General features: G+C 42.0%; 1 protein-coding gene across 4 annotated transcripts in view; it reads left to right on the top strand.

Moving 5' to 3' along the window:
* The window catches only part of Arhgap10 (Rho GTPase activating protein 10), a 272186-nt gene that overhangs the window by 84685 nt on the left and 162283 nt on the right, over positions 1-25218 (top strand). For 3 of the 4 annotated variants that reach the window (XM_027410549.1, XM_027410551.1, XM_027410548.1), the window contains exons 4-5: positions 14994-15065; positions 24498-24599. In XM_027410549.1, coding sequence (XP_027266350.1) covers positions 14994-15065; positions 24498-24599 — 174 coding nt within the window. Of the gene's footprint in view, positions 1-14504; positions 14649-14993; positions 15066-24497; positions 24600-25218 lie in introns of those variants that run through there. The other variant, XM_027410552.1, reaches the window with a different exon arrangement.

Raw genomic sequence — 25218 nt, 5'->3', positions numbered from 1 at the left:
CTCTTGGATAGGCAGAATCAACATAGTAAAAATGGCAATCTTGCCAAAAGCAATCTACAGATTCAATGCAATCCCCATCAAAATCCCAACACAATTCTTCACAGACCTTGAAAGAACAATTCTCAACTTTATATGGAGAAACAAAAGACCCAGGATAGCCAAATCATCCCTATACAATAAAGGAACTTCTGGAGGCATCACCATCCCTGACTTCAAGCTCTATTGCAGAGCTATAGTCCTGAAAACAGCTTGGTATTGGCACAAAAATAGACAGGTAGACCAATGGGATAGAATTGAAAACCCTGATATTATCCCACACACCTATGAACACCTGATTTTTGACAAACAATCCAAATTTATACAATGGAACAAAGAGAACATCTTCAACAAATGGTGCTGGCATAACTGGGTACAGACATGTAGAAGACTGCATTTAGACCCAACCCTATCACCTTGCATAAAACTTAAGACAAAATGGATCAAAGATCTCAACATAAATCCAGCTACACTGAACCTATTAGAAGACAAAGTGGGAAATACCCTTGAATTAATCGGTACAGGAGACCACTTCCTGAACATTACACCAATAGCACAGACACTGAGATCAACAATTGATAAATGGGACCTCCTGAAACTGAGAAGCTTCTGTAAGGCAAAGGAGACAGTCAACAAGACAAAACGGCAACCCACAGACTGGGAAAAGATATTCACCAACTCCACATCTGACAGAGGGCTGATCTCCAAAATATACAAAGAACTCAAGAAGCTAGTCCCCAAATACCAAACAACCCAATTAAAAATTGGGGTACAGAACTAAATAGACAATTCTCAATAGAGGAATCTAAAATGGCTGAAAGACACATGAGAAAGTGTTCAACATCCTTAGTCATCAGGGAAATGCAAATGAAAACAACTTTGAGACACCATTTTACTCCTGTCAGAATGGCTAAAATCGAAAATACCAATGACAGTTTATGCTGGAGAGAATGTGGAGAAAGAGGAACACTCCTCCACTGTTGGTGGGAGTACCAACTTGTACAGCCACTGTGGAAATCAGTATGGTGACTCCTCAAGAAAATGGGAATGAGTCTACCACAAGATCCAGCAATTCCACTCCTAGGCATATACCCAAAAGAAGCACATTCATATAACAAGGACATATGTTCAACCATGTTCATAGCAGCATTATTTGTAATAGCCAGAAACTGGAAGCAGCCTAGATGCCCCTCAACCGAAGAATGGATAGAGAAATTGTGGTACATTTACACAATGGAGTACTACTCAGCAGAAAAAAAACAATGGAATCTTGAAATTTGCAGGAAAATGGATGGAACTCGAAGAAACCATTCTGAGCGAGGTAACCCAATCACAAAAAGACAAACATGATATGTACTCACTCATATGTGGACCTGCTTTATGATACATAGTAGTGACCGTGCTTTACCAGAGCTGTTTTTAATGATGTTGCTCAGAATGGTTTCCTTCCAGATGATGACTGAGAAACTAATTTAAAAAAAAAAATGGTGCCAAGAGTAACAAGAACTGTGCTGTCTTCTGGGATTTTGTTTTTTACTTTTTTGTTGTTGTTTTTTGTTTGTTTTTTTGTTTTTGTTCATTTTTTGTTTTTTTAAAAATGGAGTGTGCTGGATGTCTCTACAATTTTGTTCAAAGGACTACAGAACCTGGAAAAGCTGTTGGTGCTATTGATGCATAACATATTGCCATTATTGCTCTTTTTATATAAATATAAATATGTATATATATAGAAGCTAAAAAATAAAAATAAAAAAATTGAAAAAAAATACTCAATGGGTGAAGTTTTTATCTGTTCTGTTTAGAGGCCAAACTATGCCCATATCTGATTTGTCTTAAGCAGGTTTCTGCTGTTTTAGTATTGTATAATAATGGTTAATGTTACTTATGAATGTGAATTTGTGTGATCAATGACATAAACATTAGGCATTATTGGAGAGTCTATGCCTTCTGTTTACTCTTACAAGTCATATTTATAATAACAAATGTGTAGTCAGTTCTACAGATAAAATGACATATTTGTCTGTGATTCTATTGGCTGACGAGGGGAGAAATTCTAGCAGTCATTCATGAAGAAGTTTCTTAGTTTGCTTTAAAAGTTGTCCATGACAGTCTCATGCATAGTGGAACACACCTTTAATTTCAGCACTAGGGAGGCAGGTGCAGGTGTGCATCTGTGAGTTTGAAACCAGCACAATCTACAGAGTAACTTCCAAGACAGGCAAACCTACACAAAGAATTCTGTTTTGAAAAACCTAAAAGACAAAACAAAACAAAACCCAAAACCTTAGAAGTTTCTTATGACTTAAGTTTAGAAAGACTTGCTTCCTCTTTGGAGATGGTCTTTACCATGATGGTGTTTTATCATTTTGTCCTGCAAGCCCATTACAGTTTAGTCAGATATGCATGCTGTGTTGTAAATCCTGCTGCAGGAATGTCCCTGTTGAGGAATTTTTTTTTAACATATCTAGAATACTTAAGGAATTACATCCTTGATAAATGCAACTCAGAATTTTAGAGTGAGTGAGGACTGTTGAAGACTTGGGGCCCTCTTTGGGAGAAGCCTTTTTGCCCCATGAGTCAGTATCCTCTCTGATGGTGACTCACCATCATCTATGACCCTCCGGCTGTCCTCACCAGATTCTACTTCCCTTTTGGAGCTCACATTTCCTCTGTTTCATATCCTTGGGGTCTGTTCTTTGCTTCTAAAGAATTGTCTTATTTTGGATTCTACATGCATTCACACACTCATGCACTCAAATATACACCCACCCACCTACTCACTCACTCATTCACCCACTCACCCAAAGAGACACCAGGGCGTTACAGTTCATTCCCATAGTTGCCTAAACTGGGATATTTTTGAGGGTCTACTATTTCATGGCATGTACTTTTCTATCAGCTAGGTCATGTAGGATCACCCATGAGTTAGAAAAATAAGAGGAAATTGGAGCCCATTGAAGTGAGTGATTTGTTCTGTAGGAGACCAGCAGACAAAAGAGTATGGTTCTTGGCTTCAGCTGTCTGTAACTCTGTCTTTCCCCCACCTCCTTTGGGAGGGGCATAGACTGGAGACTGAATCACAGGCCTTGTGCTCACTAAGAGTTCGTTCTCTCAGTGGTCTACATCTCCAGCTCCTTCCCTCCAACTTTGAACCTGAGGGAAATGTGTATAAGAAACACATCCGTGTTTCAGCATGAGTAGATGTGAGTTTGGGTATTGCTTCTTGCCTGTGTAAACAACTACAAGTTGTCAGTATTTCAGTTCAGTCCTTAAATAAGGGACTGGTTACGGAGGCAATGATGAGTCTCTGTAGTTGCTTGGAAACCTTGTTTAGAGAACTTGGAGGTTCTACAACCACGGTGCCAAAAGTGGATGCTACTACCTTGGAACTAAATCTTGGATATTAAAGTGGGGTACCCTTTACAGATATGATATGTCTCCAGTGTTCTTGGAGGCACAAAGGAAAAACAAAATGTTTTCGGTGGTGGGGGAACCAGATTTTGGTGAGTAAGATGGAAAGTGATTCAGAGTGTTTGGCTTTGAAGTTTTAGAAGTATCTTAACACAAGTAGTTTGCTTCCTTTTTCATGCATATACATGATGAAAATAAATCAATTCTCAAGAAGTTCTTTCAATAAACTAAAATACAAGTGCTAAGTTCACATGTAATTAGACTTATTTCATGTTTTTTCTTGATAGTATATGAGATACTTGAGTGTTTTCCACGTTGTGGCATGCTATAGGCAATGATTATATATTGATGATGGTATTTATTTGAGGCCGTGGTAATGTGGAGGACTCTGGGAGTTTTGCTAATAACAAGACTTCTGCTGATGCAGGGAGAGGGAGAATGGTGGACCTCATTGCATTAGTGTAAAGACCAGGCTTCCTCCATCTACCCTCTGTCTGTCACTATGCACAGCAAAGCCAGGGAAGAAGGAGAAGAGTTCCTAGAGTTTTTTTTTTTTTTTTTCCCCCAACCATTCAACCTTCCTCTCTCCCTCCCTTTCCTGAGATCAGATGTGCATCTACAACTGCAGTTCTCCCGCCACTCTCTAGGTTCCCTATCTCTCCTTCTCCAACTCTTCCCCTAAGATAGTTCTTGGATTTCTCCACGCTCTGTGTGTGTGTGTGTGTATGTGTGTGTGTGTGTTTCTATTAGAGGATTCTGATTAGGGAAACTTTTGTAGCAGAGATTTGTTCATGGGCACAGTTGTGTTTATTATTATCAATATCAGCAGAACGTTTTGTGTTTGTATAGACCATGCTCCTTTAACTGTCTAAGCTTCTAAAGCTTCCTTCTTAAAGCAGATAGTTTAAAAGTCTGCTCTGTGCTTTGCATGTTCTAGCACCCAAGGATGCAGTGGGGAATTAGCTTAGCTGGTGGTCACTCAAGAGGATGAATTACCGGAGGACCTTTCAGCCCAGGTGGAGGCCTCCCCAGCCAGGGATGACCCAAGTGTCCCAGGGAGGCTAGAGATCAGTGTCCTGTTGGTTATTGACTAGATGCCTTTTTTGAAGAGTGTCTCTGTCTCTCCTCAGCAGTTTGTTGCCTTGTTCAGTATGTTTTACTTCCAGCTCTGTCCATAATATCACTGATTTAAGAAACTATATATTTTTTCTGACTTAAAACTGGAAAGCCAAACTTTCAGATTCTGTCTGACAGTATGTTTGTAGCCTTCTGACAGACTCCTTCCTCCCTCATTCTCATGGTTTTGAATTTCTTCTCATCGTGTTCTGCCCAAGTATTTATTTTGTTAGAAAAAAAATAGCAGGGTCCTTACTGTCCCACACGCAGAGAGGAAAGAGGGCCAAGGTTAAGCAAGGTTGAACGTCCCAAGTGTACTTATTAGGCTAATGCCTTCCTGAAATGCACAGCAGTGCTTAGGTTATGGTTTTTACTATTTGCTAAACCTAAGTTAAAGGATTGTTACCAACAAAGGGCATTAGATCTTAAAAATTACAGTCAAAGTGCCACTGTCTTCCTTCAGAGTCCATTATTGATTTGCCCTGTTCCTCTCCCTCTTAGCCAACATTCACCCGGGGTATGATCATGGGTGCGTACCTGTGTATGTGTGTGTCTGTGTGCGTGCTTGTGTGCGTGTACATATGTATATGTGTATGTGTGTGTGTGTGTGTGCATGTGTATATGTGTGTGTGTGCATGTGTGTGTGTGTTTGTGTATGTGTGTGTTTGTATGTGAGTGAGTGTGTGTGTGTGTGTGTGTGTGTGTGTGTGTGTGTGTGTGTGTGTACAAACCTAAAGATGCTGTAGAACACACACATTAAAAGGAATCTTAAATTTGGTATGCAGACTTGAATTCTGTTTTTTTCTTGGTGTATTGAATCTGAGCCTAGGTGATAGGCAGTATTTCAGGATATTAATCTGAAGGTGAGACTCTCAGAACTTCAGTTCCAGCCCTCCTGTTTTGTTTGTTTCAAGCTAATTGGGATTTAGGATTGGAAACTGACAAATATTCTCCCTGGATATTTTATGTTCTTATGGGAATGAAAACAGAAATGTGATGATTGAACTTATAAATGTGGACTGTTTCTTGTAGGGATACACACTTTATGTACATGTATCCATTAACTGAAGTGGCCGTGAACTGAGAGCCTTGGGTTTTCAGGGATGTTTTGTTCTAAGCTCCTTCCTGATTTCCAGGTTGATACCCTGTTGAGTATACAGCACCTTTGTCCTTAGGTCCTAATTGCTTCTGTGAATTCACTGAAATTCTCACCAGTTTGCCCTTGGTGGTGGTACACACCTTTAGTTCCAGCACTGTGGAGACAGAGGCAGGCAGATCTCTGAGTTCGAGACCAGCCTGGTCTCAGAGTGAGTTCCAGGACAGCCAGGGCTACACAGAGACCCTTGTCTTAGAGGAAACTTCTTACTGGTTCTAATGGCTTATAGGCTAGTGATTTCGAGCTGTTACTATACAAGTTAATGCTGTTTTTACTTTGTTTCCCTACCAGACCTAAGAGATGAGTTTAAGCTGATCTTAAAAATGCTGAATTCTTTCCTGGGCAGTACCCTTTTTCCTTATGGGGTTAGGTATGGAGTCCTTTCTGTCTTTATGGTTGAGGTTGTTCGAATTACAAAAGGGAATTGTTTTCTCTGTGGTGAAAAGATAGAAAGAGTCAGGGCAGAGCCACCCCATAGCGGTTGAGCAAAGGCATGCTACTGTCATGATATCTTTTTGTACCTTCTCCATGGCAGAGTCTTTTCACTCTATCTTATTACTTCAGCTGTCTAGGAAAAATAAGAGCCATTTTAATATTCTCATGAAAGCTGGAATGTACATTGATAGGGGAAGCTACAGTATAGGAGAACAGTCAGCTAAATGGAGAAAAGGATCACAGCATGAGTGTGGATGGAGTGTAACTGAACTGTTTAATAGTGACTTGGTTTAGCTAGGGAACTTCTGCAGCAGTATATATTTTACCCTGTGGTCACACATACGACAACACTATTTGTGGGAAGAGGGGCCTAAAATATGGGGGCCGTGGAGATAAAGGAAAGGGGAAATGAGTAAGTGCAATGATGCCCTGTTTATGAAAGATGTTGTAGTGAAACGTAGTACCCTGGGCCAGCTGAGGCTAGTATGTAAGAGCAATGTCTACTTTAGCAATATTTTACACATTTAATAGTTATCTAAGCTCTGAGTGCGCAGACAGCAGGACACTAGTGTGTCACAGTCACATGCAGTCTTGCAGCACAGCTTCTGAGAGCACTGTGTGATGGCCACATCTGAGACTTGCTTCCTTTTTTTAAGGTACCCCACTGTCTAAAGTCTTTCTGATGCTTCCAGAGGGGATGTCTTTTCAGGCACAAGGGCCAATTAACAGCACAGGTGAATAGGCTCCTAAAAACTGAGCCCTCTGTTGTGTTTCAACAGCTGTCTCAGTATATCTGCTGGTCTTGTTCCCTGGGTTTCAATATCATATTCTGTCTCTGTCTCTGTCTCTGTCTCCGCCTTCCCCCCTTCTGTGTGTGTGTGTGTGTGTGTGTGTGTGTGTGTGTGTGTGTGTGTGTGTGTGTGTGTGTGTGTGTGTGGTCATACAAGCAGCACATGTGAGTTTGTATGGATACATAGGTGGGGTTGTTGTTGGAGGTTACAGGATAACATAGTGTTCCCCGGGAGACATCCATCTTGCTTTATTTTGCAGCAGGGTCTCTCATTGGCCCAGAGATTATGGATTTGGCCAGTCTGGCTGGCCGGTGTGCTTCAGGGGTCCTCTGGAATCCATCTTCACAGCCTTGGAATCACACACGTGTACCACCACAGCTGGCTTTTTTTTTTAAATTTGTTTTTTAATAAATGTAGGTTCTGGGGATTATTATATTGCTCTTGCTTTATAATCCAACACAATTTGTGATCTCAAAGTATCTGAAAGTAGATTTGATAGGCACTGTTTTGGGCTAGGGTTGTTCAAACAGTTGTTTGTGATCAAAATAATGGAAAGTGGGATGTGCACTTGCAGTCTGAGTTTGAGCCTTGGAAGCCACATGGAGACTAAGTTGTCCTCTGATCTCTGTATGTGTGATGTGACATATACCCAGCTCCCCAGTAATACACGAGGAAAAAAATTAAAATAAAAAGCACATTCCCTGGGAAGATTTACAGAATCAAGTCCTTAGACGTAGCAGTCCTTTTTTGGGAAGGTATTTCTCATTTTGGGAAAGCTGTTTTGTTCAGATAGATAAATCCTTGGCCCCCTTTCTCGAGGTTCTGTTTCAAGAAAAAATAAACACTGTGTCTCAGTTCAGTGGTTCCTTTGCTGCTGTCTGTAGAGTTTTCCCTTTAGTGCAATAAAATAGAAAGTGTCTGGAAGGTCATGGGAGAAAATAGTGGAGAGTCTTTTGCTCTCAGATGGTGCATTCCTTTAGAGGTCATAGCCACTTGGAATCCAGGCTTTAAATAAGGCTGTGGGGAATGGACACATTTCCCCTGTTTCTTCTATGCTCAGCCTGTCTTTGCTAGTAGCTCCTCATTAGACAGGCAGGGTCTGATGTTTATCCCAGCTCCTTCTCTGTGTTACATGGGCCTCTGCTTTAGGAAATAGTTACTAATGTTACTGTGGCATGCACATACTATCCATGCCATTTTACTTAGTGTGGGTCTTTGGCCAGAGGTTTTATCCTCTTCCACTTTACAACCTGAGAGCTCAGCCATTGATTTCCAAGGTGGGAGGAATTGCCAGCTGGTATAGCCGCTACAACCACCATGGCAGAACCTGTACAGTATTCTCTTAGGTTAGCAGGTTTCTTAGCTCTTCTTTAGCTGGAAGGTTGCCTAGGGTAAGTTTCCTTTCTGATTTTGACACAGTATTGGAGATTTGATCTGCCTAGTGGGTGTTCTGCCATGGAGCTATGACCACAACCATCTTATTATTAATATTTGGTTTGTGAGACAGGGTTTCTCTGTGTAGCCCTGGCTGGCCTCAAACTCAGAGATCCACCTTCCTCTGCTGCCAAGTGCTGGGATTAAAGGTGTGTGTCAGTACCACCTAGCTCAAGGTTTTAGAGCGAAGTGTCTAATGGGACAAGATCTGAGACCAGAGTCGTCATTGGGAACACTACTGAAAAGTTTTATAGTCATTTTAATTTTTACCTTGCATTGTGAATCCCTGGACTTTGCTGTCTTAATCTTTCAAGGTAACATGGAAATACAGTTTGTGTTTTGCCTTTCTCCAGCTCACCCAGAATTCCCAGGATTGAGGATAAATTGGGACCTCAAGTTTCTTGGGCTAACTTTCTGTGGAAAAGGACCCTGTGCCTAGACATTGGATGCTAGCTTCTTCATGTTTATAGAGACGGAGTTTGTCATCTCTACCTTGGAAGGCAGCCCAAGCCACTATAAATCCCTTGTAATAGTGAAACAGACCCTGCTGCTCTGTGGCCTCTACCTGTTACATCTTGTGTTGCACACTGGGAGCAAATCAAAATCTTTTTTCTTCCTTTTCTCTTGTATTATCATTTAAATACTTAAAGACAGTCTTTGTCTTCTTGCTAAATGCTGTGTTCCTCCCTGTTTCTATTAAATACTGCTTGTAGTTCTCTCCACCCACCTTTTAGTGGGATCTGGGGATTAGACTGTCAGGCCCGAGCAGCAGGGGCCTTTTCCTGCTGAACCATCTCAATGGCTGGATCCTTTTTAGCATTCTAATTAGGAACATGTCTATGAAATGTTTCACTGTCCTGCTGTGAGGGTTCTTCTTAGATATAACTGCAAAGTTGAGTACCATGTGTAACTGGTTTGTTCCTTCACCATCTGACAGGACATGTTTGGCTAAGTGCACATTTTAGGGCTCAAAGCTCATTACTGAATTCACGTAAACTGTTAAAATGTCCTGCACACTTGAGCAACTGCCTTTCAGCATCAGAGTCCAGTAGCTTTCTCATCCAGGAAGACTTTGTGGGATCACGTTTGAATCCTTCTTTTAAGTGTGAAAGCTACTGAACTATGGTGCTCCCAGCCAGCATTCTATTTGCCCCAGTCTCTGATCAGCAACAGACTTACTGGATGATGGAAGTGACTCTTCAGGCAGGGTTGGCAGCCTGACCTGGGGGGAAGGTCTACCTTGCCTCCTGTTCTTATGCTAGGTTGGCTGGCAACACAGTTACTCCTGTGTCACTTACTGCCCATGGCTGATTTTGTGCTCTAGTGTCCTGTTACTTGGACTTATATAGAACAGGTTGGCTGTCTCCTGCTGCAGTACAAGGGCAGCTGAGACAGTAACATGTTTTATGTTCATATACTTGTTTTTTGTCTCTAAGACCACCTAAAACCCTTCCCAAGGCTCAGGAAGGAAGGAATTCTGGGATTTCTTTCTACCAGAATGATTACATCATCCTTTATGTTGTGGTAGTAAAATCGAATTCTTTATCTGCTCTCTTTCATCTCTCTCTCTTTTTTTTTTACATGTAGAAGTCTTTCTCATTCAATTGTTAATTCAATTGTATTTGAAATGCAGAAGGTATTATCTGCACAGATTGCCTTGGGAGTTGCCTTGGGAGCCACAAGGTAGCTTGGTTGGAGATTTAGTACTCATTTGTCTCTGGGGAGGACAAACAGTGTTTAATAATAGGAGGACTCATTTGTCTCTGGGGAGGACAAACTGTTTGGTATTAGGAGGACTCATTTGTCTCTGGGGAGGAAGAATAGTGTTTGGCATTAGGAAATACAAGTAATACTTTACAGCAACAACACAATATTTCTGTGAAATTATAAAAGGAATGTGAGATTCCATGGAGCCTCAAGTCTCTTTTGAGAGAAAGAAGAAAACAGTCCTTGTTCTGTGACCAACAGTACCTTACAAAATGATGAGTGACTGGTCATTACTTTGTTCTGAAAGGAAATATTTTAGACTCTTTTCTAGAGTTACAAACTAGACTTTCCAGGGGTCGACAATGTAATGGTGGATTTTAAGCTTTATGGAGCATTTTTAGTTAAAAAACAAAAACAAAGCAAAATAAGAACCTTGTTAAAAGTCACCACTCCTCCCTCTGCTTTGGGAGTTTGCTTATTGACTTCCAGCTAGAAGAGGCCTTCACACTCTTTCCATCCGTTTTTAGTTCCTGGTGGCCAGTCAGATGTCTTGTGTATCAGGCCAGTTCTCTAAATGAGGAAAAATTCCATGACTCAAATTAATCTTGAGCTAACTTTTTGGTCCCTTTTTCTGAGGGACTGTTTGCTGCGGAGGAAAGGATTTTAGGAGACTGTCACATAGCCACATTACAGGTGTCTTTGTCATCCTTCAGGCATTTCCTTGGTTCTGTTTTAATGGTAGCAGATGACATTTGATGACCACTCTAGCTTCCTATGGGCCTCTTGCCTTCATTTCCTAGATCAGCACTGAACTGCTATTTTCTGTTTCCACATGGGGGACTTTTCTGAGTCTTACCTTTGCCCAGAAAGCACCTGTTGTCTGCTCCAGGTTTGGGTCTGTGCCATTTTAATCTCACGGAACAATTCACTCTTTTGTGATTTGGAGAGTCCTACAGCTCAGCAGCCAGATACCACAGCTTGGGATGCTGGTGCATTTGTGTCTCTGGGAGATGCTCCATCGGGGATGAACCTCATCTCGCATCCTCTCTCTTCATTGTGAGAGAAATATCCCACAGTAAGGCAGATGGAAACTTATGTTCACTTCTCCAGCACTCAGGGTTGTTACTGTTTCCACAGGCAGGCAGCCTGCCTGCCTGCCCACCCGCCTGACTCCCTCCCTCCCTCCCTCCTCCTCCCTCCCTCCCTCCCTCCCTCAAATTATTTTTCCTCCATCTCTGTCTTCAAATTATTTTCAGGTCCAAACTCTCTGTAAATGTCTTTGCTTTACACCTCACAGAGAAAATAGCCATCTGGCAGTCCTTCCCTCTGCTTCTATAGGCATATCGATACTGGCTTTTGTTAGAAGGGAAGGAAGGGTGTCAAGTCTCAGACAGGGTAGCTCCCCATGCAGTGTCAGCATTCTGTGTGTTCCCATGTTCTATGTAGCTGTTGTAGGCTCCTCCCATGGCCATTTGCACATGCTCTCATCTCTTACGTAGTGATTTCTGTGCTTAAAAATAAAACAAAACAATATATCCCAGGGAAAGCCCTGCCCTCCTCCCGCATCCTCCTCAGTTACCTCTCTGAAGAATGGCTGTCCTCAAGATAATCCTCACACCTTTCAGTTATGGTCACCTGCTGTCTGGCCTTTCTCATAGGTTTTTCCTCAGGAGTCACCTTTCTCTAAGGTGACTGAATTTACAGTGTCCTATAAATTAAGACACACTTATGAGATCTGTTCCACTTCTAGTTCTTATATCTATATCTATCCTATTACTGTATCTGAATGACCCTATAGATCATATATTTTCTGCAGAGACTGGCATCCCAGGAGAGAAGCCAGGTCCCATTGCATGCTGGTATAAAAGCTGGCATCGTAAGAGAGAAGCCAACACTTATTGCATGCTTGTTGAACAGGTTGGCAACTGTTTACGGTCACAAAAGACAAGAGAGTGTTCAAAGTCATAGACATCTGAGCCCACGTTTAACAGAGACTGATGCTCACACGAAGACCTCCTCCTCCTTCATCTAGCACCACATTTTAGCACCAGATTCTGGCTCATCACAGGTGTTGTTCATGATTGCTAGGCTCCTTTGCTTCGTGCTGATGGTGAGTCAGGTGGAGCAGAGCTGTTCAGTTTATGTTGAGCAGGAACCCCCAAAAAGAAGGGGCTATAATTCCAGTGTCCCTTTAATAGTGACCTCTTATAAAGAAGGTTCTGCTAGTGCCACAGTCTTCTGCTGGTCCTTCAGCATGTGGACCTTTGGAGACCGTTAAGGATCCAAACCAACAGTGCTCTTAGGTAGCTGTTTGCTCATAAAAAATCTGGGAGCAATTACAGATATTTCCATTTTTTTCCTGTACTCAGTTCACTTAGCTTGCAGATATGTCTGAAATCTACTTGCTTCTTTTTTGTGTCTACATTTGTGTGAGCCAGAATTATGTCTGGTCTCCTGAGGAAAATTCCTGGGAAGAGTTTCATCTTCCAGTTTCCCTACCTTTAAGTCCTTTGCTCAGATCATCAGGTTCTTAAGAGATGCCATTATCATTTTACCAGATCTCTCCATACAATGGTCCAGTGGCTTCCATCCACCAGGGTGTTTTGACTGCAGTCAGTTCTGGCTCTCTGCTATCATTCAGCTCCCTCTGTTCATGCCATTGTCCCAGCCACACTTCCCCCTTGACATTGGCTGTCACGGGCAATGTTTCTTTTTGCTTTAATTCTGTGCCTCTGCTGGCTTCAGGCTGGAATCAGCTCCTCTCCATCCTCTTATTCCTGATTTCTTCTCATCTTTCGGCATATAGCTTCGACATCACTGCTCTGATGAAGCTGACACTGAACACACCCCTCCTCTTCCGCTTTTGATGAAGTGCATGCCACACTTGGCCCCACTTTTCTGGATTGGAAATCTCCACTAGAATTTGCACTTGTTCCACCCCTACTGATGAGCAGATTTCACGAGGGCTGGGGGAGTCTCCTTCTTGTGTCCTTGACACAGCCCAGGTGTTCACACTCGATACTCTTCTGAGCTACAGGCTCTGGTAAGGAGTCTTGCCTGGGTGAGTGCCCACTTGGTACTTTGACTGCAGTATTCTTCGGGGTTGTGGATCCTTGTAGCTCTCTTTTTGTCAGCCTCTGCTATGCAGGCATGCTTTGTGACTTCCTCCTTCCCTATTCGTGCCAGCCTCTGTAGAAGATGTATTTATCATGCATGGGTGGATTCTGCAACAGTAATAGGCTAGATCTGTAGAGAGAAGCTTTGAAAGTGACACAGGTGTCATACAGATTTCCTTCAAGTTGTATATTCAAGTTGTATGTGTGTTGGAGGGGTACACCCATACCACTGCATATGTAGAGATCAGAGAACAATTTGGGGAGTCAGTTCTCTCCTACCATGTAGGTCTTAGGGATCAAACTCTGGTTCTTCAGCTTATTGGCAGATGCCTTTGTAGGTCCAAGTATCTTAATTTATGGAAATTGTCTGTGAATTGGATTACCTCGAAACTGTTGGCAGGTCCTCTGACTGCTTTCTGTGATACAGCCTGGATCAACTCCAGACCTTGCTTGGATGGCCAGGGCTGCTGATGTTCCATGCCGGCTTGCTTCTGATCTCTTCTTCAGTGTGGGTGCTCTCTGGCTCAATATTTCCAGTCACATGGTGCTAAATGTAGAACATTTGAATTTAACATTCAAAATGGAACATGAACCCATTCTCTCTGTGTGGACTCTTCTTTACCTTTGGGTCTGTTACCCTAGCTCATTTGCAACTAAGTAGCAATTTTTCCAAGGGGATGAGTAGCATTCAGGAGTCCTTGTGTTTGCAGGGATATTTACATATTTTGTATTTACCTTGTATTGTGAGTGTTTACTTTAGAAGAAATCCTTATGTAATGAGTGAGTTCAAAGGAGCTTTTGGTTAAATTAAGAATCCCAAGGCCAGGAAGAGCACTTGCCTGGAATGCACAGGGGAGGGGAGGGGACCCGATTTAATTTCTGCTAAGTTCCTTTTAAAAGCATTTGCCATTTTTCCTTTGTTGTAAGCTTGGGTTTTTTTTTTTTTGTTTGTTTGTTTGTTTATCTGTTTTTTTCCTTTTTTTTTTTTTTGAGGGGGCTTTGTAAAAGGTAGATGCTGCATTCTTGTGCAGTGTTTTAAGGTCCTTCCGTCATTCTGGATTTTTCTGGGTCTTGGAGTTGGAGGTTGAGAAAGCCACTGTGTTACCAAGTATGCTTTCCTTAGGAAAATAACCCTTTTATTTGCATTTTCAGCATTCTGTGGCTTTGAATAAGAAACCCAAGTGAGTCAGTGTAAGATGTGAGTGAGACTGTGGTCAGAGTGTGTGTGGCCTGTCGTCTTGACCCTCCTTGAAGTTACGCTTGCCAGCAGGCCGGGACACTTGGTCTGACTTTTGCTGCGTGTCTATGATTCCATTCATGTCGCTAATGCACGTCCACCCTCAGGAAGACAGGGAATTGTCAGTGATGAAGTCAAACTACTTGTATTTAGAAGAATGTGCACAGCTCTTAGTCCTTTCCTTGATGTATGATTACCAGGGAAGAAATGTAATTGAATTTTAAATTTCTGAGGAGGAGGCGATCTCAAACAGACGTGTTATGTAGTAGGTGTCATAGAGCCCTTTGTTTACTGATAGCCTTTGCGCTGTTCGAGGAGAGCTGTGGGCTGAGTTGCATGCTCTCTGCCAGTTGCCTCGGCCCTCTTCCCTGAAAACATTTACAGACGTGTAGCTCTTTAATACGTTGTACAGTGCCTTAGTTGCTATATTGGCAGAATGAGGTAAAACAGCTAAAAATGTTGATCATTTTACTTCTGGGTGGAGTGCAAAAGGAAAATGAAATACTATGTTTTCCCTAATGCTGTGTTCTTTTGTTATTGCTCTTTTTCCCTAGGCATTAAGTGTTACTGAAACCCTGATTAAACCCTTGGAAAAATTCAGAAAGGAACAGCTCGGAGCGGTAAAGGTTTGTGTCTAATTTGAGCACACTTGTAAACAGAACACTCTGGCGCCTCAGCAGTGGCTGTATTCTCTATTCACACTTGGCAGAGTGGAGGGCATGCTGTGCTAGACCATCTGTTGTTTCATGTTTTAAATGCACTTTTCCCCTTCGGGGAGACGAAATTGAAAACAAAACAAAAACACCTGTAGTAATCTTTGGCTAAATCTTTGCGGGGAGCTTGAATTTCTTTCTCTAGATGGAAAGTTATCTGCTGAAGTCCCAGCTGTGTGTGCGTGCATCTCTGCTGCTTGAGAACTGTGACTATGCTAGGCTTTGATCAGGGACACTGCTCCACATGATGCCGTGGAAACCAGGAAGAGGTTACTGTTGTTGGGAGGCAATTTCCTTGACTCTAGCAAAAATTTATTGAGCTTCTATTATGTACAAGTGTTTCTTTTAAGAGTGACCTACATCCTCATGAGTGACCTACAGCCTACATCTGGGATGTAGCCAGGATTTCCTGGAATAATACAGCAAGCAGCTTTGCCACAGGGGTGCCTGAAGGTATTTAGCAACTTCTAAAGTTTGTGATCTCAGCCTTGAAGTTAACCTAGAGAAATAATTTCCACCCATCTTATTCTCTTGTAACGTGAGAAATACCCTTAGTGTCTTGCTGACCATTCTTGGCCTAGATCAAGGAGAAAAGAACAATACATTCTAAGTAGAGAAGAGAACTTTCATGTCTGTCATGTTTCTCTGCACAGGGCTGGGGATGTGAAGTGGTTTTCCTTTCACTTTATACTCATAGATAGTATTAAAAAACAAAACAAAACAAAAAAACAAAAAAAACCCAACAACAACAAAAATTTTTTGTTACAAATAAATCTTGTGCCCAATAGCTATAACTACACAGGCACAACACACACCAGTCTTTTTGTTTGCTGTTTATAGAATTCTCCCTCAGATTAGTTGGTATTTCTGTTTGGTCTTACAATTTACAGAAAGACTGTAAGTTGAGGGTAGTGGGTGTTGTCAAGAGTGCTCTGCCCCTTCTGACAACTCTAACTACAGCAGCCACAGCAGTTCATAACTGCAGCAGGAGATGGGATGCACCTTCCTACCTGTGTACAAATTCTTGCCTTATCTATAAGATGAAGGACCCAGTACCCTTCTGGTTTTCTCTGCTGTGTGATATAGAAATGAATACTTTACACTGGTATGGATGTTGGTTTATTGACAAAAATTTAAGGTCAGTTTTGTTATACTATATTTCTACTTTTGTATGGGGTATTATGTTTATGCAGCTCATTTAAAAATGTAATGTGTAGTTAAGAGATAATTAATAGCCATCTATAATAGTCAAACTTATAGTATGCCAGTTAGGTTTTCTAGATATGCAGAGACCTATTTCAGTTGGATAGGTAATCTTCAAACACTTTAGAGACCTACAGAATATGGCATTTAAAATTTGTAAAGAACTTAGTCTTTTCTTGACAGTGAGAAACATCTGTTCCTGGAAGCACCAATTGCTTCAAGAGGATAATGGGCATTGAGGAGGCTCCTATGGAGTTTGCTTTCAAGGTGGCAGGGCTAGCCATTTGGGCTCTTGACTGGACTGCTTGACTGTATAAACTGGACATGCAGGACCCATGGAGGAGTGCCTGCCAAGATAAGATGGGACAATCCTTCATGGTTCCAGCTTCACAGAAGAAACTGCCAGACATTCTACAGGATACAGAGGAAAAAGTGACTGACAAACTGCCAATATAGTTGGGACAGTGTCAAACTTCCTGCTTTGCTGAGAAATCTGCTAGACACTCTAGGCCTGTAAGCTGAGGATGGATGCTCCAGTATTGCAGAGGAACTTTGGGTGACTGTCCAGGCAGCCAGATGTCTCTGTCAGTTTTAGAGTTTTGGATGTTGCTTGCAATACACTTCTTGTTTACTTAGGTAATATATCTTTCTGAGGTCTTAGATGGAGTTGAAGACTAGATATAGTTTTCTGAGGTTACAATAAAAGATAAATTACATATAAAACTTTGGACTCACAAAGATAGGATAGATGATGGCATATTTTCTTTAAATTTTCCAAATGCAAACGGACTGAATATTTTAACTATAATTCTTGCTTGATACTTGTTATATGTAATTTTACAGTGTTGGAGTTGAAACCTTCCTTTTTAATTAGTCAGGAAAGGGGAGATGATATGGGATGTCCCTTTGTGTGCTGTGAATATGTTTTATTATCATTGCTTAATAAAGAAGCTGATTTGGCCAATGGCCACACAGAATATAGCTAGGCAGGAAATCCAAATAGATATAGAGAGAAGGAAGGCAGAATCAGGGAGATGCCATGTAGCTGCTGGAGGAGTAAGATGCCAGAGCATTACTGGGAAGCCACGATCATGTGGAAAAACATAGATTAATAGAAATAGATTAATTTAAGTGTGAGAGCTAGTTAGCAATATGCCTGAAGCTTAAACGTGCTTCTGTTTCATTGTCAGGCACTACATGAATAGAACATTCATTTCATACTTCAGTAAGATGGTGGGTTAGGGAGGGCAAGGATTATAGTGCTTTAATGTAAGAGTGATTTAACTAATAAATTGCTTTATGTTTTTATTGTCCGTTTGCCTCAATATGTTTTGTACATTTCTTTCTTCCATTGATCATTAGTAGAATATTCTCTCAGTGCCTTTCCTGGCCCCGGGCCTCCTTCATGCTCCATGTTGTTTGTTCAGCAAGGCAACCTGCAAAATAATGGCCCCTTAAAGGGAGAAATTACTGCAGTAATGTAATGTGTGACTCAGGCTGGGTAGTGACCCCAAGGCCCATTTCTTTGTAGTTTCGTTGTTTTTCTGGCAGCAGGCTTTGAAGGATTTAGCTCCATTCATGGTAAGTACAGTATGTGGAGTGGCTGTCTTGTCTGTTGATGTCCCCTGAGAAACCAGGTGGGACCTTGGGAGGACTCGTCCTTAACATATAAATAGAAGTGGTTACCTCTGTAATATAGTAATACAGAAAGGCTATGTCTTGCATTACATTGTTAAATCCTTCAAAAACTGCATAATTTTTCTTTATCCTCTAGAATGCTCCACTTTGCCTTATCATAAAAGATGTCTAGAAAAGAGCTTATTTGGTTAATAATAATTGTTAAGAACCAAAGAGGAACTTGGAGTTTAGGTACCTGCTCATGTGTGTATGTGTGTGAGCACGTGTGTGTGTGTGTGTGTGTGTGTGTGTGTGTGTGTGTGTGTGTGTGTGTGTGTGTGTGTGTGTGACCCAGTCCCTGTCCCTGTCCCTGTCTGAGTGTCTGCTTTCTGGACACCTATTCCTGTTGTGTACTTGTGTTCCTTTGGTGAATGTAGTCACATGGGATGCTTTAAAAAGACTTTAGTCTCTTAGTTTGAGGACCGTTTTGACAAACATCACAGAACAGTTTTCATGTGGAGATGCAAACAGCGTATTTAGAAGTTGACTACATCAGAGTTTTGAGATGTCAGTGTCAGCGTTTTATCTTGTCTCCTCTTCTCTTCCCCTGTGTTGATTTTATCCCATTTGCTCTTCTGTGAGCTCTTGGTTCCATTGGTGCCTGCATTCTCTAGTTTCTAGAAGCCTAATTACACGTTTAACTATGGTGTAAGTGTAATCTAAGCTGCTAGGTGGTTTCTGTAAATTGGACTTTTAAAAACCTCTGAGGTAGTCCTGAGGATTTTGTTCTGTTTTGATGTACCTGCCTTGAGTCATGTCTGTTGGGTTTGGGCTTGTTTCTGTTTTGAAGATTCTTCTGTGTTTTCCAGTGTGTCTGCTGGAATCAGACCTGTGTGAAAGCCCATTGGCCTTGGTAAGACCTGGGTGCTTCCGGCTGTGCTGCAGTGCCATTGGGAGTTTTCTTCAAGGAGTGCTTCATTCACTCCTTTTCACTCTCTTTCCTTTTTCTGTGCAGTGTTGGCATTTACTTTGCAGTGTCCCCAGCACATTTAAAGCTCACCGGAGGCAAAGCACATTGAGTAAAGCATGCAGGTGCCTGCGAGAGAATCTTAACATTGCTTTCTCACACACCTCACCAACCAGGTACTAGTGCAAACCTGGGTCTCGAACAGTAGCAGCAGTCTGCTAGTGTCAAACAGATGCCACTAAACTGTCCTGACAGATTTTTCAGATGACCTTAGAGAGAGCCCAGTTTAATTTGACCCAGTAGCCCCAAGCATTTAAACACAAAACTTGAAACAACTGTTTGTTTCATATATTATGACTTCTCACTTTAGCCCAGGATCAAGCTTGCAGTCACATTTTAAAAACATTTCTTTCCAAGAATATATCTAATGAACAGACTTAATAAAAACTGACTGGCCCATATTTTATAAATAAGTACAGACTATGAGTAGAACCAAACCTGTCCGAGTAGCTTATCATGCCAAGTGGTTTGGTAAAGTGGAGTACTACTTTAACTTAATCCTGTTATGTCGCCCTTTAGTTATAAAGCACATTATTTGTGTCTATCACATGACAGTGTCTGAGGCCCTGGGACACACAGTGAATTAAAGCACTGGCTAGCCTTGGGCAAGTCCGTGGGAGCGTAAGAAATGGGGGCTGCCGTGAGGATGAGCTGTGGAAAGTGGTGGGATATGCCGAGTGAGGTCTGTGATCTGCCCCACCTGGCTTGGGAACATGTTCAGCCCCGTCAGAGAGACTGCTTTGTCCACTGTCAGTCTTTTCAGTGCCAGAGTGAATTGTGATTTGGGGATAGCTACTTGAGGTGCTGTTCCTCAGTTTCCCGATCTGTCTCAGAAGGCCATTTTGAGACTTGAAAGAATTTTGAAATACCCATCACATGCCAGGTTTGGGGCCTGATGTGTATGGTTGCAGACATGTTAACATCCTACTTGTGGCTTGCCGCCATTGTCTTGCCAAAAAAGAATGGCTCAGAGTTTTAATCCACTTTTCATTCTGGATTGACTATGATTTATCTGCCAAACTATGGCACATGTTAGGTGAATCCACAGCAGGTCTTCACATGCTGTGCAACTCTGGTCAGTGTTGGTGCCCTGTGATACTGTGTTGGCTTATTCACTTGTCCTCTGATGTTGCCTTGGCTCATGCTGGATGAGGAGGTGAATGAGCATTGGATTGTGTGGGAGGTGAAAGGCCAAAGGCAGTTGAAGAAGGCATGTAGATGGGGCTGGAGCTAATTGGGATGCCAAGAATGAACAGAGGGCAGGAGTTAAGGGAGGTGTGCGCACATGTACACACACACACACACACGCACGCACGCACGCACGCACGCACGCACGCACGCACGCACGCACGCACGCACCCTGGAATGGGGAGGGAGTGCTTCCTGGAAGGGGGGTCTGATCTGGCAGTAGAACATTGGTAGAGTTTGGAGCATGGAGACAGAGCCAGCAGGACCCTACTTACCTGGAATGTATAGGGAGCGACAGGACGGTTTAAAGAGTGCCCTTGATGGTTGTTGCCTGTGTATGGGGTCTTGTTTCCTGTGTGGAGTATTAGTTCACCTCCTCATTCAAATAAAAACAGAGGAATTGAAATCCCCTAAGGAAGTGTTTAAATTCTTTAGACTGCTCAAATGCTGAACATTATTTAAAAGAAAACTTGTTTGCTTTCCAAGAAGAATTGTAAATTATAGATAACTACACAAAGATAGGCATGTTACAGTAAATGTAATAATAATTTAAAAAAATCCCCCTTCCAAAAGAAAATAAAAACTCTGGTGCAACTTACAGATATGTTCACATTTTTTATGATTTCTCTCCTTTTCTGATGGAAATGTAAAGATGATAAAATGTAAAGATGATAAAATGCCTTTGACTTGATGTTTGATTCTTTTCGGCTGCAGTTTCCCTGATTTGCTGTTTACCCCTTTAGGTGGTGTATTGTACACTTTTTGAGGTCTAGAGGATCTCTCTGGGCTTCTACTAGTTGTTTTGCTAGATGGTCTTTGTTTTATTTTGAGATGTGATGACAGTCTATTTATTACAGTTTCATATTTAACTCATGACTCTTTCAGCCCATCTGGAATTAATTTTGACATGGGTGGGGTTCTGTTTCTGTTTCCCTGTTAAACAGTTACACTAACCCAACTAGTTAAATAATGCATTTTATAATGGTGTGCTTTCTGCGGGGCACCTTAGCATATCTTTCTTTATTTCCTTTCTCTCTCTCTCTCTCTCTCTCTCTCTCTCTCTCTCTCTCTCTCTCTCTCTCTCTCTCTCTTGAGACAGGGTTTCTCTGTGTAGCCCTGGCTGTCTGGAACTTGCTCTGTATACCAGGCTGGCCTCGAACTCACAGAGATCCACCTGCCTCTGCCTTCTGAGTGCTGGGATTAAAGGCATGCGCCACCACTACTTGGCTATATTTTATTTCTTAGTAACATTTAAGAGTTCTGCTAATTTTAGTTGTGGGTCTTAGGTTCATTAATTTCTTCTTCCATTTATACATTTATATTTGCCTTATTTTATCCCACACTACTATTTTGTCATATTTCTACTTTTTTTACATGTATAATTTTATAACAGATTATAAGATAACTTCCTGTGAGCCATATTTGATCTGTAAACAAAGTTTACTTGGCTTAGTGAGTTTTATGAAAACATGTTGAGATAGACTTGTATCTCATGTGGAGACAAGCCCCCCTCTGGAGGGTTGTTGTCTAGCTTGCCAATGCCCATTTTTCTTTACTCCTTTTTTCCAGCCGGCCACTCTTGACTCATGCAAACTCTCTTGAGTTTATAATGTCTGTTTCTTAAGAAAAACGCTCACTTCTTGCAGTTAATTTGAACTCCAGGATGTTGCAGCCAGTTTGTAGTGTGTCTGTCACCTGCGTGCACTATTGCAAAGAGTATGCTCCATTCTTACCGGTTGCTCCTGACTGCAGTCCTTAACATTTGTGTATTTTAGCACAAGAAATGAAGTGAACACAAAGAAACAAATACACCACAGCCACACTCAAAGTAAATACAGGGAGAAATAATTGTCTGAGTGGAGATTCTGGAGAAAACACCTGTGCAGAGCTGTAGCACTTTGCCAGGTGGGTGTGACCCTGGCTCCCAGATAAAACTCTTTGTTAAGAAAGCCTTTGTGCTGTTGTTTTCTTTCGTCTCCAACTTTACCCACACGTTAATTCACATACCCACTGTGGTGATGTATTATTTATGATTTATTAAAACTTGCCTGGGGTTTCAGAAAGTAAAGTCAGCCTCAAGCTATAGAGATCATGCAGTGGTGATACACACCTTCAATCCCAGCAGCCAGAAACTAGGAGGTGGTGGTACACACCTTCAATCCTAGGACTCAGAATTAAGAGATAGATCTCTATGAATCCAAGGCCACCCAGGTCTACAGAAGATTGAATCAATCAAAAAGAGAATTATTGCTCACACATTTAATCCCAGGACTCATGAGAGGTATATAAGTCAGTTTCAGGATTGAGAAGGAGGCATTCGTTCTCCAGCTATGCTGAGGAGAGGCAGTAGCTTGAGGCTTGGTGAAGAGCTTGTCTGTGGATCAGCCCTTCCAGCCTGAGCTAGCGGTGAGATGGCTGCTTTACTTACCTGATCTCCAGCTTGAATCCCAATATCTATCTCTGGGCCTTTTGCTTTTCCTGTTACAAAATGCTGTTGTGAGTTGGGTGTCAGTGGTGCAAGCCTTTAATCCCAGCACTTGGGAGGCAGCGGCAGAGTGAGTGCCAGGATAGGCTCCAGAGTTACACAGAGAAACCTTGTCTCGAAAAACCAACAAAAAAACCCAAAACAAACAAAAAAACCCAAAAACTAAAAACAAGAAAGCCTTCTGTTTCAGCCAAAGTGACAAGTTGGAGGCTCCAAGGGAAAGCTGCCTGACTCTGGCTTTGCCCCTCTCACACCCATGGACCATGGGCTTTCCACAGATAAGTCAGCACAAAATATTCCCAGATCATCCTGAAGGAAACTTAGGTTCTCATTGGCAGACATTTTGGAAGATTGTTTATTCTTTTGACACATACACACTCTTACTCTCACATACACTCACTCTTGCTCACACACATACACTCACACACTGTCACACACACACATGCTCACTCTCTCTCTCTCTCTCTCTCTCTCTCTCTCTCTCTCTCTCTCTCTCTCTCTCTCTCTCACACACACACACACACACACACACACACACACACACACACACACACACACACACGTGTTTTGCTTCCATGTACCTCCCTGTGCCATGGGTATGTGGTGTTCACAGACAACAGAGGGCGTTGGGTGCCCTGGGCTGGATTATAGACTGTAGACTATTGGGAGCCTCTGTTTGGGTTCTAGGAAAGAAACCTGGGCCCTCTGGAAAAGGACCATCTCTCTAGCCCTGACATTTTTTTGTTTTAAGGTTTTTCAGATTGGTAATTAGAATTGGGAAGAAACACCAATTCCTGAGTCTTGTCTTCATCAATGTGGGGATTTGTGGTCTTAAACGGTGAAGCAGAGGCTTTGCTGTCCCAGGCTCCTAGAATTCAGTTTGTAGTCCTGTGCAATGGGGACATGCATGCCAGGATACAGAAATCACATTCTTCATTTCATCTTTCCCTAAAAGAGAAAACTCAGTCTAGAAAATTTGACTAGGGTAGTTCACTGTCTTTGATTTAGAAAAAAATAGAAAATAAGGAAGGGGGTGTGCCTGGGACATGATAGAGAGTAAAGGGGAATTTTATTGACATATTTTTAACATCACAAAGATAGAAGCTTAAAAATGTATGTTAGGAGTATATTGAGCTGAGCAAGGACTACTCTGCCATCTTCACCCTCAGATGCTGGGTTACTTGTTTCTCAAAATGCTTTTACAACCAAAGCAAGGCAAATTCTAGCTCTAGGCAGTGCCTGAGAAGTGTGTGCTGAGCCAACCAAATGTCAGTATTGTTTTGGGGTCTGTTGACCACTGATGCTGTGGTAAGTGGCATATGAATCCTTTTAAGGTTGGGAAAGTCAGTAGCAGTTCTGGCTAGAGCATCATTCTATTCAGACTAGACTATTGGTGACTTTCTTCACTGAGATTCTAGGATTATTATGAGTAAACATCTGTATGGCAAAGCTTACTCAGTCTAACACAAATTTCATCTCTGAGCAGAGTCCTGAGAAAGCCTGTTCTTTAAGCTCAGCTTCTTTTTTTGTGAGAGAAGAATGAGGTAACATGATTTAACTGGGTTGAGTATGAAGAGTTGAAAGCAGTGAAGGATTGGTAAGAGACTCAGGAGAGGACAGAGGGAGTAGTGTCTTCATGGTCCCCGTGCCGCCTCTGGGCAGTCGTGTGGTTCAGGGCCAGGAGGCATCGTCTCAGCAGTGCTTTCACTTCTCGTGCTTCCTTGCTTCTTTTTCAACACTTCAGATTTTAGCTCCCATAGATCTGACTGTGCCTGTGACTTATGTGTGTTATGTATAATCATCATTGTCTGGTTTTTATTCGTAGGAAGAAAAGAAGAAGTTTGACAAAGAGACGGAAAAGAATTACAGTCTGATTGATAAACACTTGACTCTCTCTGCCAGGAAGAAAGACTCACATTTGCAGGAGGTATTCTTTTTCACATTTCTCTTGATATCTGCAGTACACCTCTTTCTTTTTAAAAATTTACTTTACTTGTGAAAACTTTTTACCTGAGATTGTACAGACATGGCAAAAACATACTGCACTGAATTAAGAGTAGAGTTCTGTGAAATGAGGCAACAGTGAATATGTTTCCCAGTATTGATTAAGTATGGATTCATAGTAGTAAGTTTTGGACTGTGAGTTTTTCACAGGAGCAATGTTCGTCAGTGTCATAAAGAACTTACACACCAGGTGTGGTGGTGCATGCCTTTAATCTCAGCACCCAGGAAGCAGAGGCAGGTGGAGCTCTATGAGTTTGAGGCCATCCTGGTCTACAGAGTTAGTTCCAGGACAGCCAGGGCTACACAGAGAAACCCTATCTCGGAAAAACTAAAAACGAAGCAACAATAAAAAACAAGTAAACCCCCCCCCCCCAAGCAGAACCCCACATGCAACTTTGCAGGGATAGGCCTGTTCGTGCCTTCCAGGTCTTGATGAGCTGGTGAACTGAATGAGCTCATCCACTGTTTTATGTATGTGATAGCAGGGTTAATCTCTCTGAGTGCCGAGAGCTCGGGGTTCTTGTAGGAAAGAGTGGATCTCT

The sequence above is a fragment of the Cricetulus griseus genome, chromosome 3 (genome assembly GCF_003668045.3).
Source record: "Cricetulus griseus strain 17A/GY chromosome 3, alternate assembly CriGri-PICRH-1.0, whole genome shotgun sequence".
Taxonomy (NCBI): domain Eukaryota; kingdom Metazoa; phylum Chordata; class Mammalia; order Rodentia; family Cricetidae; genus Cricetulus; species Cricetulus griseus.
Note: the sequence above shows the minus strand (reverse complement) of the source record. Positions and strands in the feature narration are given on the sequence as shown.